The following is an 18,531-nucleotide window of genomic DNA, read 5'->3' as shown; positions in this document are numbered from 1 at the left end:
TCTCCTCTTCACAAAGCTATGCTGACTTTGGCCTATTTTATCACAAATTTCTAAGTACTCTGTAACATCTTTCATAATGGGCTCTAAAATCTTACCAACCGCCGGTCAGACTAATGGCCTATAGTTCCCACTGTTCTGCCCTGCTCCCTTTTTGTGCAGTGGGGTAATATGCCAATTTTCCAATCATCTGGTACCACTCCTGACTCGTGATTCCTGAAATATCACTATTAATGCCTCCACAATCTCTAAAGCTACCTATTTCAGATCCCTAGGGTGCAGTCCAACTGGCCCAGTCCTTTCAGCTTCCCAAACATGTTCTCCCTGGTAACAGCCACTCCACTAACTTCCACCACCTGACTCTTGAATTTCAGGCACATTGCTGGTGTCTTCCACCAAAATGTCACACCTCACATTTCTCTGTATTACATTTCATCAACCATTCCTCAGCCCACCTAGCTAACCTATCAGCCATCTTCACTATCTGCAATTCCACCCACTTTTGTATCATCTGCAAACTTGCTAATCTCTCTCCGCAAGTGAAAAGTGTTTTACAGTTCAACGGTCTGCTGACTACGGTTTATCCAATCATTTTACTAGATGTCCTTGCAGGTCTTCCCATGTTTTACTCCTTCTAAGTGAGCCCATGCATTTTCCCAAGCATCTAATTGTTTTTCAAATTGAGTATGCTAGCTTGATATATGCACTGTTTGCAGACAACTCTATTTAGCTGAAAAACCTGTTTAACCCTTACATTACACTGAACAATAAAGAACATTGGAAGGAATAAACTGGAATACAAGGTGACAAAAAAAGAATGAAAAGCAAACTTAAAATGACTTGAATAGTTCCTTCAAACCCAAATGATTTTGTTTTGTCATAAAGGATACACAAATGCTAATATTTCTGTATTATTAATTTGTAGGCTCTGCAGAGTTTGGGGTTTCATTCTGGGTCATATTCTACAACTTGTCGTAAGGATCTGGAGCATCTCCCTGAACCCAGTGTGGGCCAACAATATGTTCAACTCTGTAATACTGGCTCTGGGTGCCATTGTGACTTTGGAGAGAATACGCTCAGGTAAAGGATACATTGAAGTAGTAAAAGAGTATTTTATTCAAAGAAGTTATATGGTTGTCCATGTCGAAACTATTCACGTTTAAAAATGTTGTTATTGTAATCTTAAGGCATACTTAACGCCGCAGATTTGTGTTTTAAAATACTTGTGATTTGAATATAGATTCCTTGAAGTAGGTGGAAAGCCATTTCATTAGTTTGCTTCGTATTAGATTGTGGTACAGTTAATGAAGCAGAAAAGTGGAAGAATACAACTTTGAAAATGTTGTTATGGTTTTTTTTTTTATTGGAACAATTCACAATATCCCAAAATTCTGAAGGACGAATTAACATAATGAATCAAGGAGTGTAAAATGTGCTGCAGTTGAAGAATGAAGAAAAAATATTAATATTTAATGTAGGTAGACAAATGCTGGAGAAACTCAGCGGGTGAGGCAGCATCTATGGAGCGAAGGAATAGGTGACTCTTCTCGACCCGAAATGTCACCTATTCCTTTGGTCCATAGATGCTGCCTCACCCGCTGAGTTTCTCCAGCATTTTTGTCTACCTTTGATTTTTCCAGCATCTGCAGTTCTTTCTTAAATATTGAATGTAGGGTAGTTAAGACTGTGGCCATGAAAGTATGTTACCTATGAAATTTACCTTTATTCTGTCTATACTGTATATATCATAGTGTTAAGATTAAATTAGATGAAAAAAGAAAATATATATCTGAAGATTGACCGGAACCGCATGGTTAACACATTTGACCTGTTCTTGCCTTTTCCCTTTTGATCTTTCTATTTCTCCTGCCACCTTCTCTGCATCTTACAATTAATATTTTCTCTATTTGTCAGTTCTGACAACAGATCTCAAACTTGAAACATTAATTGTATCTCTTTCCACTGATGTAGTCTTTCAGTATGTTTTAGTCTCAGATTTCCAGAATCTGCGGTCTTTTTATTGACCTTCCCTCCCACAACCTGTGTTTGCTGAAAGCACACCTATATATCAGGACTTTGCTCCCTTCAAGTGTTATTGGTAAACTTTAAGCAGGGATGCAGTATCAATCATTTAACAGACTGCCCTTCACAACTTTGGTCAGAAAATTACATTGAGATTCCATTCCCCCCCACCCTCCCACTTTGTTTTCCAATTTATTGCAGCATTTAGTTAATCTTTTCATAAGTGATAGGTGCAGAATTAGGCCATTCGGCCCATCAAGTCCACTCCGCCATTCATTCATGGTCTATCTATCTCTCCCTCCTAACCCCATTCCCCTGCCTTCTCCCCATAACCCCTGACATCGTACTAATCAAGAATCTATCTCTGCCGTAAAAATATCCATTGACTTGACCTCCACAGACTTATGTGGCAAAGAATTCCACAGATTTACCATCCTCTGACTAAAGACATTTTTACTCCTCATCTCCTTCCTAAAGGAATACTCTTTAATTCTGAGGCTGTGACCTCTGGTCCTGGACTCTCCCATAGTGCAAACATCCCACATCAACTCTATCCAGGAATATCACTATTTGGTAAGTTAGGTCTCCCCCTCATCCTTCAAAACTTTGGCGAGTAGAGGCCCAGTGCTGTCAAACGCTTATATGTTAACCCACTCATTCCTGGGATCATTCTCGTAAACCTACTCTGGACCTTCCCCAGAGCCCGCAAATCCTTCCTCAGATATTCGACGTAAAATTGCTCACAATACTCCAAATGTAACCTGACCAGCGGTTGCATCACTGTTTTTGTATTCTAGTCCTCTTGAAATAAATGCTAGCATTCTGTGTGCTTTCCCTTGCCGATTCGACTTGCAAATTAACTTTTTGGGAATCCTGCACCAGCACTCCCAAGTCTCTTTGCACCTCCGATTTCTGGATTCTCTGCCCATTGAGAAAATAGTCTTCCTGAAGAATGGACACTTGGTGTTTGGAGAGGAGGGGGTTAGTGGGTGGGGGTGGTTGGGTGGTTGAGGAAACAGAATTGCTGGAAGAATTTGAGGCACAAGGAACTGGGATGCTGGAAGAACCCAGCCAGTCAAGCAGTATTAGTGGAAAGAGTGACCAGTTAAAGTTTCAAGCCATAGGTTGAAGGCTCTCCTTCCACAAATGCTGCTGACTGACTAGCTAAATTCTTCTACCGCAGTGCTGGAGGAACTCAGCAAATTAGGCAGCATCTGTGGAGGGAATGAATAGGTGACATTTCCGGTCATAGGCTGTGGGCCGAGGAGCTTTATTCTACAGTTTCGTGACCCAAGTCACCAAACTACATGAAATTTTCACATATTGTGTAAAGAAAATTATATAAATCACCCCTGAAACTTGTCATGAACAAGACTTGCACATTTTTATTAAATTAGAGAAAAAACGGAAACATTTCGGGTAATTTTTAGTCCAATCAAAGCACGTTTTAACATTGAGTTGTCTGCCAGTTGGCCAATCACGTGCTTTGTTTCAGGCTAGCACACAAAATGGCTGAGGGGGCTTCACTGATGCCTGTTTTACTGGAGATTCCGATTTGTTGTTCTGTGGAATAAATGTCGTGGAAACTTGCAGCAGGTTAATTGAATTTAGTTAGAAAAGCATTAAAAAGGCTGAAGAATGTGCTGCTGAGTGGATAGAAGAGGAAGAGAGCCTTGAAAGCAAAGTCCCTGCTGAGGTGCTGGAACACAAAGAAGACAGCCAGGAATCAACTCTAACTGAAAGGTGAAAAGATCTAAAGTCTGAATTTATGAAAATCAATCTGTATGGAGTTTAATTAATTTAATTGCACCCTTTTATAATGTGAATAAATTCATTCATTCACTTACTCACTCATACATTCATTCATTGAATATGTTTGATGGCCTAAACTATATGTTTCCATAACACAGTCAATTAAACATTGTCACTAATGCCAGCTTGTTGTAGAGTAATAAGTTTTTAACAGCTAATCTCGGAGCTGCCTGCGATAACTTACCGGGAAAAAGTGCTCCGATCGCGGGGCCTAGGTACCCGCGGTAAAGTGAAACCGCGGTCTCAATTAAGAAGCGGCCGATTCGCGAACGCGGAGCCGCGGATCATCTCCGCGGGGGGCGGGGGGAGGGGGGGGGAGGCTGTAGCGGTCGTTTTCAGACCCCGACAACGGGAGAAAAATGGAGGGATATCGATCGCTATTTATAGGCTTCCATTGCAGTGAGAAATGGTCAAAAATGGTTGATGTTTTTGTAGAAATGAATTGGTGATATGTGAACGAACTAGTTTTTCTATGGTAGTAACCTATTGTTATTCTCATTAACATTCTTCTTGGTTTCTTGGTCCTCCAAAATATTCCAAATGGAATTTAAATTGGAGGTGGAATTTAATTAAGATTAATTAACAATTATTTATTAACAATTATTAATTAATTTATTAATTATTATTAATTAACAAAATTTATTAACATTAAGAAGAGGTTGAAATTTTATGAATTGAAGTCATAAAATACTTGAAATAACTTCAATTGTAGTAAATTACAGTGTAAGTCTCATTGGCATTAAATAGAGGTTGACACTTTATGAATGGAAGTCCATGCAGACCTAGGTACTATGAGATGCTTCTTTCTCTAGCTATTCTGCACCCTCTGCTCCAGCACTTGAACTTGAAGTCGTATCTATGGCAGTAAATTACAGTGTGTCTCATTGACATTAAGAAGAGATTGACATTTTATGAATTGAAGTCCATGCAGACCTATGTAATATGAGAGGTTTTTTTTCTGCAGCTTCTGCCCCTCCACTCTTCAGAGCCTGTCAAAAGTGTTTTGTGTGGACATGCACTGTGCTTTAATGAACACTAATTTGATAATTTGCAGACTTGCCATCCCATCTACCTGGACATGCATACATGTTTAATTTCCTCATTGATATGTCGATATTGTCTTACATAATATAAAACATGAAAAGATGTAAAATACACCCTGACACATATTATCTTCTATTATTAGGATGCAGCAGTGTATCCCAGGTTATCATGCAGAGTGCTATAGTCACTTCAGCAACATAACAACAATAAATCGAGTCTAGAAGGAAGAAAGGTAATGATAGGACTCAAACAACAAATCTTTTTACTTATGGTCATATGATGTTACTTTGAAAAATGAAAAGATATATTTGAGGATGTTGATTTATTTTACTTTTCATTCCTTTTCTGTTTTCTTTTTCCTCTTTCAATTGAGTTCGAGACGCTGAAAAGCCTGAAGCAGGTGAATCACCTCAAGAGGCAGTTCCTGATGGTGAAGCAGATGAGCCGGCCTCAAAGAGACTGCTTCGATCCATGACAAGTCATAGTCAACAAACAGCAACTGCTGAGCACACTGACCGTAGGCATGTCCTACCAGCGCATCGCATCATTTGTAAAGGTTCAAAGTACACAAAATAAATAAATTGTGGAAAAAAATGATTATATAAAGTTTTATTTTAATGTGGATCGTTTCACTGTTTATTTGGTCAAATTATTTAAACAATGAGTGAATTACTTATGATAATGGCGTGCCGGTGAATGACTGCGACAATCCACCCACCAATCCACACATACATACATACACACACATCCATCCATACGCACACTTCCATGCATGCAAACACACACATACATGCACACATAAATCCACACACACACACATCCACACATCCATTCACACGCTGACATACATGTACACATCCAAACATACATGCACACATACATCCATCCACACGTACATACACACTTGCATCCACAGATACACGTTTGAAAGGCATACACGGACACACACACAAACTAGAGATAAACAATGCAACACTTTTAGGGTTCTTTTAGGTCAAAGGTAATATCCCTCATTTGCAAAGGCACCATCGGGGGGGGGGGGTCTATAACATAAATATAAGCTCATTGTAGCTTAAAATGAATATTCATCGAGTAAACATCAGAGCATTCGATTCTTGGCCAGGATGTGACATTTACATCAGAAATAAGACAGGTCTCTTACAGGTCTGGCACTGCCCCAGTCCCACTATGGCCGTTACCCCCACTCTCCCCACTTTGGCAGTCAGTGGGGTTCAGTAAATGGGGAAACCTAGAGGATCTGTCCTGACCCTTTAATTAGGCAGGTTCATGAGCCCTTAAAACCTGGGACATCTGCTGCAGTCTCATTTAATTTCCTATTAAAGCGACTGGAACATGCCTGCCTGGCACTGCCCCGGTCCCACTATGGCCGTCACCCCCACTCTGCACACTGGCAGTCAGTGGGGTTCAGTAAAGGGAGGAACCCACAAGAACTGCCCTCACCCATTAATTAGGCTGGTTCAGGAGCAGGACCTCTGCGACAGTGTCATTAAAAAAAAAACACTCACAATTATATTCATCATATTATTTTTATATAATATAATTATATTTAATTATATATGATAACATTCATATTAACAGGTTATATATATATATATATATATATATATATATTGGTATAATAATATATAGTTTAAATGGACTGCAACACGGAAATAGGCTGCCCATGGTGTAATATGGGCATTGGCCACTAGATGGCGCTTACTTTCCCGATCTCATTTTCTAATTAGTTTAATTAATTAATGTGCAACTTTTGGCAATGACGAGTTATGACATCCTTCTCAATTATATTTCATCTAAATCTGTGGAAAGTTTCATGTAGTTTGGTGACTTGGGTCACGAAAACGTATTTCTAGACACATTTTTGATGCTCGGCCCACAGCCTATCCGGATCCTTCTGCAGAAGGAATGTCGCTTGTTTATTCCCTCCACAGATATTGTTTGACTTGCCGAGCTCCTCCAGCACTTTGTGGTTTGGTGAAAGAATTCAGCTGGTCAGTCAGCAGCATCGTTGGAGGGAGAGCCTTCAACCTGGGACCTAAAATATTAGGTGTAGGAAGGAACTGCAGATGTTGGTTTACATCGAAGATAGACACAAAATGCTGGAGTAACTCAGCGGGACAGGCAGCATCTCTGGAGAGAAGGAATGGATGACATTTCGGGTTGAGTCCCTTCTTTAGACTGAGAGTCCTGAAATGATAAAGAAGCAACTGCAGATGTTGGAAAACGTCGCCGATTTCCTTCGCTCCATTGATGCTGCCTCACCTGCTGAGTTTCTCCAGCATTTTTGTCTACCTGTCCTGAAATGATAAATAGTTTCTCTTTCCACAGTCTGAAGAAGGGATCGAACCAGAGGTGTCACCTATCCTTTTTCTCCAGAGATGCTGCCTGACCCACTGAGTTCCTCCAGCATTTGTGTCTGGCTCTCTTTCCACAGATGCCTCTTGACTGGCTGGGTTCATCCAGCATTCTGTTTTTATTTTGGATTCTCGCATCTGTAGTTTTATTTGGCTTCCACCTGTTGTTTGAGAGAGTATTCAACTGACCGAGTCATCCAAAATTTCTCAGTTCCTTGGGCTCACCTGCTGGTAATTGATAAGAGATGTCAATTTATTTACAATGATCATTGTCTAAAATTATTTAAAATTAAATGTTATCCACGACAGATTTTCAGAAGTTGCCGCAGATGGAAGAGGAGATGAAATCATCGGCGGAAAAGACGCATCCTGGTAGTTGCCGCGATTGGCTTGTGAGTGGGGCTGCGTTTGGGAGTCTGCAGTTCCTCACACACTGGATCTTCGGTGAGGTCTCGCTCGTTTCTCGGTGGGCAGTGAGTGGCCACCCAAATGCTGGACCAGATCCAAATCCCTATGGGTAAGGCAGGGGTTGTGGGGGAAACTCAATTTAGAGTCCCGGGCCTGTGTTGCAGTAGATATCGTTTGGAACAGGACCCATGTAAAGATTGTAAAGATTATATATATTTTAAATGAATTATGGATTTATAATGCTGACTCTGACCTGCATGTGCTGCCATGATCATTCACAACTTTTCAGCAAAGCATTTAGGTGAGAAGGGAAAGATTTAATAGGAACCCGATGGGCATTTTTATTCTCAAAGAGGGTGGTGGGTGTATGGAAAGATCTGCCAGAGGAGGTAGTTAAGTCAGGTACGATAACAAATTTAAGGACACTTGAACAGGTACATGAATAGGAGCGGTTTAGAGGGAGTTAGACCAAACGCAGATAAATGGGACGTGATGATGGGGCATCTTGGTCGACATGAAGGAGATGGGGTGAAGGGCCTGTCTCCATGCTCGATGACTATGTCTCTAACTCAAATTAGATATAACGGCATTGACTATGAGTCTCCATGACTCTATGACTAACTTTTGAATAAGGCCATTTCCACAGTTGCTGCCTGACTTGTTGGGTACTTGCCAATATTCCTTTTTTTATTTCAGGTTTTGGCATTGCTGTTTGTGAATTTTTAATGTGCATTCTTATAGAAACTTACACAATTCTTAAGGGGTTAGACAGCCTAGATGCAGGAAGATTGCTCCCGATGTTGGGGAAGTCCAGGACAAGGGGTCACAGCTTAAGGATAAGGGGGAAATCCTTTATAACCGAGATGAGAAGAATTTTTTCACACAGAGAGTGGTGAATCTCTGGAACTCTCTGCCGCAGAGGGTAGTCGAGGCCAGTTCATTGGCTATATTTAAGAGGGAGTTAGATGTGGCCCTTGTGGCTAAGGGGATCAGAGGGTATGGAGTGAAGGCAGGTACGGGATACTGAGTTGGATGATCAGCCATGATCATATTGAATGGCGGTGCAGGCTCGAAGGGCCGAATGGCCTACTCCTGCACCTAATTTCTATGTTTCTATTAACATTGGCCCCTGAAGTGCTCAGTTGTCAACTCCTGCATTCAGACATTGTTTTCATTTCCACTCTCCAGTTATTGAACCGTTCATTTGCAATCCTTATTCTTGATCGGATATGTCCAAGAAGTACCTGGTGTTGAGCCTCGGGTTGCAAAATCATTCAACCAACAAGCTGGAGCTAGCCCAAGAAGGTCCACAAAGTGACTTTGAATATAAGAGCCCTCCTGGTGCTGCTTGTTAAATGTCTTTGGATGTGCAATTGGGAGAGAAGGTGGCGGCGTTTGAGATCTTGGGAATGGAACATGACTGCATTCAGGGAGCCTAGTGGTGATGGCGACTGGAGGTGATTAGGTTTGCAGTGGAAGAGATGAGCAGGTGAGCAGGTGATGGTTACGTAGATCGAGTTTCCCAAACTCAGCAGGATCTCGCTGCCTCGAGACAAATCAATGTCACGAGCACTTACCTCTTTTGTTGCATCTGCATAGGCCCTCCATGCCAATAATTTGTCAGCGCTTGTTCCAAATTAAGTGGGGTGAGTACCTCTAAGTTCTGATATTGGAGGCTGGCTGCTTGAAGGAGCATGATTGAAGGAGGAATGGGTTAAATAACGTTACATTTCCACCAAAACTGAATCTGTAAATGTGTGCTACAAGAGAAAAACATTGGAAAAGCAGTAATTGACATTATAGGACATTCTCCTCTTTCTAATAAATTGGTGGACTTTTTTTAAAAAACCTGATGTATCATTTTTAACCCTGATGCAGTATACACTGCATGACAATTGTGAAAAAATAAGCATTTAGGTACAAAAAAGGTAAAAAGAAACAAATCAAAATTGAGGAGTACAGCCATGTGCATGGAAGGTAAAACGGAAGTTACTTGAAATTGTTCGATATTAAGTCCTTAGCGCAGCAATGTACCTCCATTCACTGCGAGAGTTACCTGGTATTTTAATTTTCTATCCTACTCTGATTTCTGTCTTCGGTTCCAACATCACTATTACAATGTCCTATGTTACTGTATGTCAAGGGAACAGTACCACATCTTCTACATGGGTAAGTTGAAGCCCTGAGGATATTATTGAACTCAACAACTTCAAATAACCACTGTATTTTCTGCTGTGTCTCTGTTTCAGTTTCTTTCTTTTCACTTTTCTATTTTTGCCTGGTCTAAACCCTATCACAGACATCCTCTTGTCTCTTCTTCTTTCCCCCTTTCTGCAACTTGATATGATTCAATATTGTTGCTTCCTTTGTCCTGAAACGGAACAGTGAAATTCTTACTTGCAGCAGCTCCAAGTGCAACAGCAGGGGCTGGTGGTCTCACACCACTAGGTTCAGGAAAACCTACTTTCCTTCAACTATCAGGTTCTTCAACTAATCAGCACAATCCTAATCCTACCCTGACAATGGAACACTTCAGTCCACCTCTTGCACTAGCATGAACTTGCTTATTTTTTTCATTGTGTTTTTGCAGTCCTGTTTCTTTTAGAAATGTCATGTCATGTCATGTCATGTCATACAAAACCCAATTTGCTTTTGTATGTTTGACTGAGTCTATATGCCTGAGATGCTGCTGTGAGCAAGATTTTTCATTGTACCTGTACCTCATTGTACAAGTGCATATGACTTTAACTTTATTTCCTATTCTGATAAGGAGTCTTTGACCTGAAACGTTAATTCTTGCTCATTGCTTTAAACATTTCCTGTTTTTTGTTTTGCGTTTTTGTATCAATGGTTTTTGCTTAGATTTTATTTATTTTTCTTGTTTTCTATGTATTTATAATTTGGCTTTCCCCCCCCATATCAGTTGCTGGAATTCGTGATCACTGATTAGCCTAAGTAGATCATCGGAAAATGAGATGGATCCACACTCTAAGAACAATGATAGTGTTACAAAAGATCAGAAATTCCCTTCTTTTTGAAACAGGGATTTTTTTTCCCTTTATCTTCTCTTTTGCACTGATGTACTTTTGGCTTTTGTTAGAAGCTGTCTTTCTAGTGCTTATTTTTGCTCATTTACTTGCTGCATTATTCTTTTACTCCAATCCCCACGTACTTCAGAAATTCAAAATGTTGCCAGAGGTGAGGTGTTTTGCAGTTTAATTAATATATTGTCAGAAACATGATTTTTTAAAATATGCTTTTCAAATAAAACAACTTTCTTTTTCTTTCAGGGGTGTGATTTTGGTTGCCCTGGCTATCGGTGTGATGTTATCATTTCGAGTCTCTGTTAACAACGTTGTCCTTTGGCTCATAGGTATGGGGTTTGCAGGATAGGTATGGGTATGGGACTACCCAGCCCCCCATCTTTCTCTTTCCCACTGTAGACGTGGGTTGATCTAGAAACCCATGATAATTAAACAAAGCTGATATTCTTGTGAGCAAGTCAATATGGTCAGCTAGCTTTTTGACCATGTAGCATTTATAGCTATTTCAGTTCTACTCTCATTCACGATTCACAAGCATACATTTGGCAGATATCATGAGATACAGAGCATTAATCACAACAGAGGAATCTGATGGTCACACCTCACCGGAGACCCAATAAATCGTCTGCATCTGCCCTAGCTGATACTGGTAAATAGTATTTAGAAATCAAACCACAGCTCATTGCTGCAATGTTTATAATTTACATGCTGCATTGTAGCAAAACCGATTTTTGTGATGAGCTTAATCAGGACATGAATCAGATGTGCCATTTTCTGAAATTTGCTCTCTTTAATTTAACGTGAGCCATTAATAAATTATATTAATTTCGTAAACAGAAGCACCGCTTTAAGTGACATGTATTTCTGCCTATTTTGGCCGTGCTGCCAACCGTGTTGGTTCTCTAGCCGGAGACTTTGATTTTGTAGTGAAAATAACTATTGCTAAGATATATGCAATTCATCTTCCACTGTTTCAGGCCAATAACAAAAGCCAAATTGATCACAATGGAAAACTATGCCTCGAGTAACAAGGAAACATGCCATGAATATTATAACCACTTCAATAGTATTTTATTGGTGTAAATGTTATGGAACAAATTGATTTCACTAAAGCATAATATAAATGCAGAAACAGTATATTCCCTTCAGTTATGCGACAAATGGTTTTGAAGAAATGATTTTTTGTGCAGAAATATTAGACAATAATTTTCATTCTACAAGTTTTGCATTTCTCTGCGGTTTATTTGATTGAGATAGTTTTAATTAACTAACACAAATGGATAAGATGGAGGGTTAGCGAGTCTAAATTTTTGGTGGAGAGAAGGGCAAAGTGGGAGCTGGAAACCAAGTTGAGGAATGTATTGGCTCCTTTCCTAGTTAAAGCTGCATTCAAGACTACTGTCCTGGTTCACTGCCAAAGAATGATTTATATCAAAGCTGCATTGGGCGTGTGAGACTTATTTGGATTAGGCCATAAAATGGTCTATGTTATCACCAATAGCCAATTTCATTTCAGCTCAATGCCTAATTTGTGTGTTAAAAGCCAGAGAAATTCTTATGTGAGACAGAAAAACAGTGATATATCATTATTCATTTTCCTTGGCATCCATTTCAAGAGATGGGAGTTGCCTTCAATGCTTCCCTATAGTTCATGTACAAACATGAAGAAGAATCCTTCAAGGAGGAGGACTATTGTAAAATTAGACAATCCAAGTGATTAAAGATTACAATACAATACAAATTTATTATCATTTGAGCCCCAGTGAGACTCAAACGAAATGTTGTTTCCACAGCCATACAAACAAAGACACTGTCTTACAGACATACACATAATTAAATTCACACAAACATCCATCACAGTGAAGCCACTGTGATGGAAGGCAAAGTCTTTTCTCTCCCCTGTTCTCCGGTCTCTATTGTCCAAAATTAGAGTCCCACGGCCATTTTTAGGCCAAGTTGACTGAAAAAGTCCAAGATTGGAACGATGGTGAGTCCCACATGAAGCCGTGCCGGGTGAGTACTGTCCCGGTCCGGGTTGTTCCAACCCCGTGACACCGGCTGGAGTCCGGGAACGGGAAGCTCTCCTGCTCCCGAATAGTCCACCGGACCTGCGGCTGCGTTGCTTTGTTCGCAGCAGCGAGTCACCGCCGCTCCCCACGCTCGAGGCCGGCCACCCCCGACGATGGTGAGTCCGCAGATCCGCAGCTCCGCAGTCTCCCGAGCCCCCGTGTCATTCAGGCTGGAGGCCGCTCCACGGTGCTCGACCCGAAACAGGGAAAAAGTCGGGTCTCCCAAACAGGGAAGAGATTTAAACAGTTTTCCCCTCCCCCCCCCCCGCCCCCCACATTTACACATTTAAAAATACTCAAACACTAGATTTACTAGCCTCACCTGCTGACTGGTGACTCCCAGCGGCAATAGGGGAGTATCTTTACAAGTCCTATTGGAATATTAGTTGAATTTGTTGAAGACAATCCAATCTAGCAAGTCTGAAGAAGGGTCTCGACCCGAAACATTGCCTATTTCCTTCGCTCCATAGATACTGCCTCACCTGCTGAGTTACTCTAGCATTTTTGTCTATCTAGCAAATCTCCAATGTAGTTCAATGTTCAATGGTATTTTTTATTGTATGTACCTAGACACAATGAAATTCCACATTTTGCATACTATTCAGTTAAATAATACTATACAAAGCACAATCATAAATAAGTACAAAAGTGCAATGCTTGTAGTGTAGACTTCACCAAGGCAATAGGCAGTCGTCATGTTTCTGACACCATCATGTACCTTTCACGTTTCAAGTTCTTAAAAGCATAGTCTTAAGCGTGGACCCTAAAGGCCCATTGTTGTGGTACTTTCAGTGCTGCATAGGTCAGCTGAACTTTAAAGCATCCGTCTCCTCCAAGGTCAACTTAGTAAATACCTACAGAGTGTTAATTGAAACTTTGTTGGGAAAGGCAGCCTTTTTGTGGCCCTTCCCAATGGAAATCAGGATGGATATGGCCGAATCAGATGTAGAGGGGGTTGCAAGTATCGAGCAAGCCCAAAAACAGCCAACTAAAAAAACTCTTTTGATAGTAGATGGCAAAAATGCTGAATTTGTCAAAAAATCACAGTTGAAACAGTGGTGCTGCACTGCACGGTGGTGCAATGGTAGAGTTGCTGCTTTACAGCGCTTTCAGCACCAGAGACCCATGTTCGATCCAGACTACGGGTGCTGTTTGTACGGAGTTTGTACGTTCTCCCCGTGACCGCGTGGGTTTTCTCCATCTTCGGTTTCCTCCACACTCCAAGGAGTACAGGTTTGGTTTTCTATAAATAAAAATTGTCCCTAGTGTAGGATAGTGTTAGTGTGCGGGGATCGCTGGTCGGCGAGGACTCTGTGGCCGAAGGGCCTGTTTCCGTGCTGTATCTCTAAACTAAACTGGAGCAGTGCCCAAGAGTTCTGTTTAAAGGGAAGGCGGGCAGCTTAAAATTGGACATTGTAGGAATGAGGTGCATGGAATTAGTTCAGTGGCTTATTTGTGAGGGAGGGGTGGGTGGTGGAATGCTGCAAAATGGGCAAATATATTTTGATTAAAATATTTTTAGTTCCTTTTTGTGCCATAGTTCCAACTAGAACCGCTGAGCAAGATTTGCCTTTTACTGGAATTGCAATCCTTGATTTCAGCAGCGAAAACATTTGCAGGCAGGCTAAGGTTATTGAATGCAATTCAGACTAATTCTACAAGTGTTTGTTTTGAATAATGGTTGCATAGGGATATCAAGGAGATTTCTGTTATGGTAATAGATTTTTATTATTGCCGTTACAGGAGTAGTATCAGCAATTTGTCTCTTTTACCTTCGGAGGGAAGGAGCATTTGCTGCAGGAACTGTGTTGGCCGTTTATGTCATGTCGCTCTGGCCCCACCTAATTGAACGTCTCATCAGTTCAGGAAGCCCAGGAAAGGCCATGGGCACGGCGATGCTGGTGTATTTGCTGGAGATCTTCAGCACAGTGTGGTGTATAGCTTACAACTTTGTACCTGGAGGTGCCATCACAAGGGAGAAAACAATGGTGGTTTTGGGTAAGTGATTCGAAGTAAGATATTAATTAAATGAGGGAGGGAGAGGCATATTACTGCCAGTTGCTAAAAACATTAAACAGAAACATAGCAAATAGGTGCAGGAGTTGGCTATTCGGCCCTTCGAGCCTGCACCGCCGTCTCAATGCAAGGAGCATTCGTAATAAGGTGGATGAGTTGAATGTGCAGATAGCTATTAATGACTATGATATATTTGGGATCACGGAGACATGGCTCCAGGGTGACCAAGGCTTGGAGCTGAACATCCAGGGATATTCAATATTCAGGAGGGATAGACAGAAAGGGAAAGGAGGTGGGGTAGCGTTGCTGGTTAGAGAGCAGATTAACGCAATAGAAAGGAAGGACATTAGCTTTGAGGATGTGGAATCGATATGGGTAGAGCTGCGAAACACTAAGGGGCAGAAAACGCTACTGGGAGTTGTGTACAGGCCACCTAACAGTAGGAGTGGAGTTGGGGATGGCATCAAACAGGAAATTAGAAATGTGTGCAACAAAGGTAAAACAGTTATAATGGGAGAAAAAGCAGCCTACCAGAGGACTGGGAAAAATTCAGAGTCCAGCAGAGGAGGACAAAGGGCTTAATTAGGAAAGGGAAAATAGATTATGAAAGAAAACTGGCAGGGAACATAAAAACTGACTTCAAAAGCTTTTATAGATATGTGAAGAGAAAAAGATTACTTAAAACAAATGTAGGTCCCTTGAAGTCGGAAACAGGTGAATTGATCATGGGGAACAAGGACATGGCAGACCAATTGAATAACTACTTTGGTTCTGTCTTCACTAAGGAAGACATAAATAATCTGCCGGAAATAGCAGGGGACCGGGGGTCAAATGAGATGAAGGAACTGAATGAAATCCAGGTTAGCCGGGAAGTGGTGTTAGGTAAATTGAATGGATTAAAGGCCGATAAATCCCCAGGGCCAGATAGGCTGCATCCCAGACTACTTAAGGAAGTAGCCCCAGAAATAGTGGATGCATTAGTGATAATTTTTCAAAACTCTTTAGATTCTGGAGTAGTTCCTGAGGATTGGAGGATAGCTAATGTAACCCCACTTTTTAAAAATGGAGGGAGAGAGAAAACGGGGAATTACAGACCAGTTAGTCTAACGTCGGTAGTGGGGAAACTGCTAGAATCAGTTATTAAAGATGGGATAGCAGCACATTTGGAAAGTGGTGAAATCATTGGACAAAGTCAGCATGGATTTATGAAAGGTAAATCATGTCTGACGAATCTTATAGAATTTTTCGAGGATGTAACTAGTAGAGTGGATAAGGGAGAACCAGTGGATGTGTTATATCTGGACTTTCCGAAGGCTTTCGACAAGGTCCCACATAAGAGATTAGTATACAAACTTAAAGCACACGGTATTGGGGGTTCAGTATTGATGTGGATTGATGTGGCTGGCAGACAGGAAGCAAAGAGTAGGAGTAAACGGGTCCTTTTTACAATGGCAGGCAGTGACTAGTGGGGTACCGCAAGGCTCAGTGCTGGGACCCCAGCTATTTACGATATATATTAATGATTTGGACGAGGGAATTGAATGCAACATCTCCAAGTTTGCAGATGACAAGAAGCTGGGGGGCAGTGTTAGCTGTGTGGAGGATGCTAGGAAGCTGCAAGGTGACTTGGATAGGCTGGGTGAGTGGGCAAATGCATGGCAGATGCAGTATAATGTGGATAAATGTGAGGTTATCCACTTTGGTGGCAAAAACAGGAAAGTAGACTATTGAATTGCGGTGCAAGCTCGAAGGGCCGAATGGCCTACTCCTGCACCTATTTTTTATGTTTCTATGTTTCTAATATAATCATGGCTGATCATCCAACTCAATATCCCATCCCTGCCTTCTCTCCATACCCCCTGATCCATTTAGCCACAAGGGCCACATCTAACTCCCTCTTAAATATAGCCAATGAACTGGCCTCAACTACCTTCTGTGGCAGAGAATTCCACAGTTTCACCACTCTCTGTGTAAAAAATGATTTTCTGATCTCGGTCCTAAAAGACTTCCCTCTTATCCTTAAACTGTGACCCCTAGTTCTGGACTTCCCCAACATCGGGAAGAATCTTCCTGCATCTAGCTTGTCCAACCCCTTAAGAATTTTGTAAGTTTCTATAAGATCCCCCCCCTCAATCTTCTAAATTCTAGCGTGTACAAGCCGAGTCTATCCAGTCTTTCTTCATATGAAAGTCCTGCCATCCCAGGAATCAGTCTGGTGAACCTTCTCTTTACTCCCTCTATGGCAAGAATGCCTTTCCTCAGATTAGGAGACCAAAACTGTACACAATACTCCAGGTGTGGTCTCACCAAGACCCTGTACAACTGCAGTAAAACCTCCCTGCTCTTATACTCAAATCCTTTTGCTATGAATGCTAACATACCATTCACTTTCTTCACTGCCTGCTGCACCTGCATGCCTACTTTCAATGACTGGTGTACCATGACACCCAGGTCTTGTTACATCTCCCCTTTTCCTAATCGGCCACCATTCAGATAAAGAAAGGTTTTAATTCATTTTTGTTCATTTTTCCTATTTTTATGCCTTTAAAAATATATATATATATCTATCTAGCTATTCCAATTATGAATTGTAGTGACTTTTGTTTTAAATGTTTGGTTCAGGGGTCAAAAGACCAAGTTTATTGCCTGTGTGTATTGTTTTTACAAGAGTGATAAGCTGCTGCAAGTAAGAATGTCATTGTTACATTGTCCATACTATGACAATTAAACGCTCTTGACAGACAAGAAGACCATTAGGCTAAGATCATATAAAATAAGTTGAACAGGCTGGTTAGAAAATTGATCTTTTGTGTTCATACTGACCATGATATGGGAAGATTTGCAACCATTCGAGATGAATTATACATTACTTGAAGATAGACCCAAAATGCAGGAGTGATTCAGTGGGACGGGCAGCATCTCTGGAGAGAAGGAATGGATGACGTTTCGGGTCCAGACCCTTCTTCAGGCCAAGACATTCATTACCTGAATTAGGACAACATCATGGAGGAGTCCCTTTGAGCAGTATTGTGAGCTTCCGTGAGTCATGTACACCAAGGTATCTGACCATGTATGTGGATAGGATTCATGTGAGAAACAAGTTTATTCATTTTGGTGAATTTCATTTGGACTGGAAAAGCTTAGTTCGTCTTGAAATGAGGATGATTAAGAGGACATTTAACGGGTATATACAGTATTATCATAACTGGTTTAGATAAAATAGCAAGTTTCAATTCATTTCCGATGGTTTGAGGTTCAGGAGCCACTGAGTTCAAAGTGATGGATAAAAGGAATCTCAGGAAAAAATAGGTAGACAAGAATGCTGGAGAAACTCAGCGTGTGAGGCAGCATCTATGGAGTGAAGGAAATAGGCAAAGTTTCAGGACAAAACCCTTCTTCAGACCCAGGGAAAAATGTTTGCTAAACATAGAGTGTCTTGTTGTCTAAAACTGAAGGTGAAGGAAACAGTTAATAGGTAATTTCAAAAGGATTGGTTAGGCAGGGGAGAGAATAATTTGCAGGATTTCAAGAAACAAGTGGGAACAGGTTGAACAGATGATAATCTGTATTATGATATCCCTGTTCTATCATCTCTGTCTTTTATGTGGTAGATGCACTGAAGAATCTGGACTTTAATCCACATGTAGTCCCCAATTTTTCAATTCTGATTGAATTCTGAAACAAATTTGTTAGCAAGGTGTAGATAAGGCATTGATCTGTTACCTACCCACCAGTGTGCTGACT

The 18,531-nt window shown here is 41.0% G+C and overlaps 1 protein-coding gene across 1 annotated transcript in view; it reads left to right on the top strand.

The window, feature by feature from the left end:
- Positions 1-18,531, top strand: part of LOC129697731 (PGAP2-interacting protein-like) — a 101,784-nt gene that overhangs the window by 23,981 nt on the left and 59,272 nt on the right. The window contains exons 4-7 of the mRNA XM_055636414.1: positions 923-1,077; positions 7,560-7,767; positions 10,949-11,031; positions 14,515-14,769. Coding sequence (XP_055492389.1) covers positions 923-1,077; positions 7,560-7,767; positions 10,949-11,031; positions 14,515-14,769 — 701 coding nt within the window. The remainder of the gene's footprint in view (positions 1-922; positions 1,078-7,559; positions 7,768-10,948; positions 11,032-14,514; positions 14,770-18,531) is intronic.

This window comes from Leucoraja erinacea, chromosome 1 (genome assembly GCF_028641065.1).
Source record: "Leucoraja erinacea ecotype New England chromosome 1, Leri_hhj_1, whole genome shotgun sequence".
Classification (NCBI taxonomy): Eukaryota; Metazoa; Chordata; class Chondrichthyes; order Rajiformes; family Rajidae; genus Leucoraja; species Leucoraja erinaceus.
This window is presented reverse-complemented; position numbering and strand designations above follow the sequence as displayed.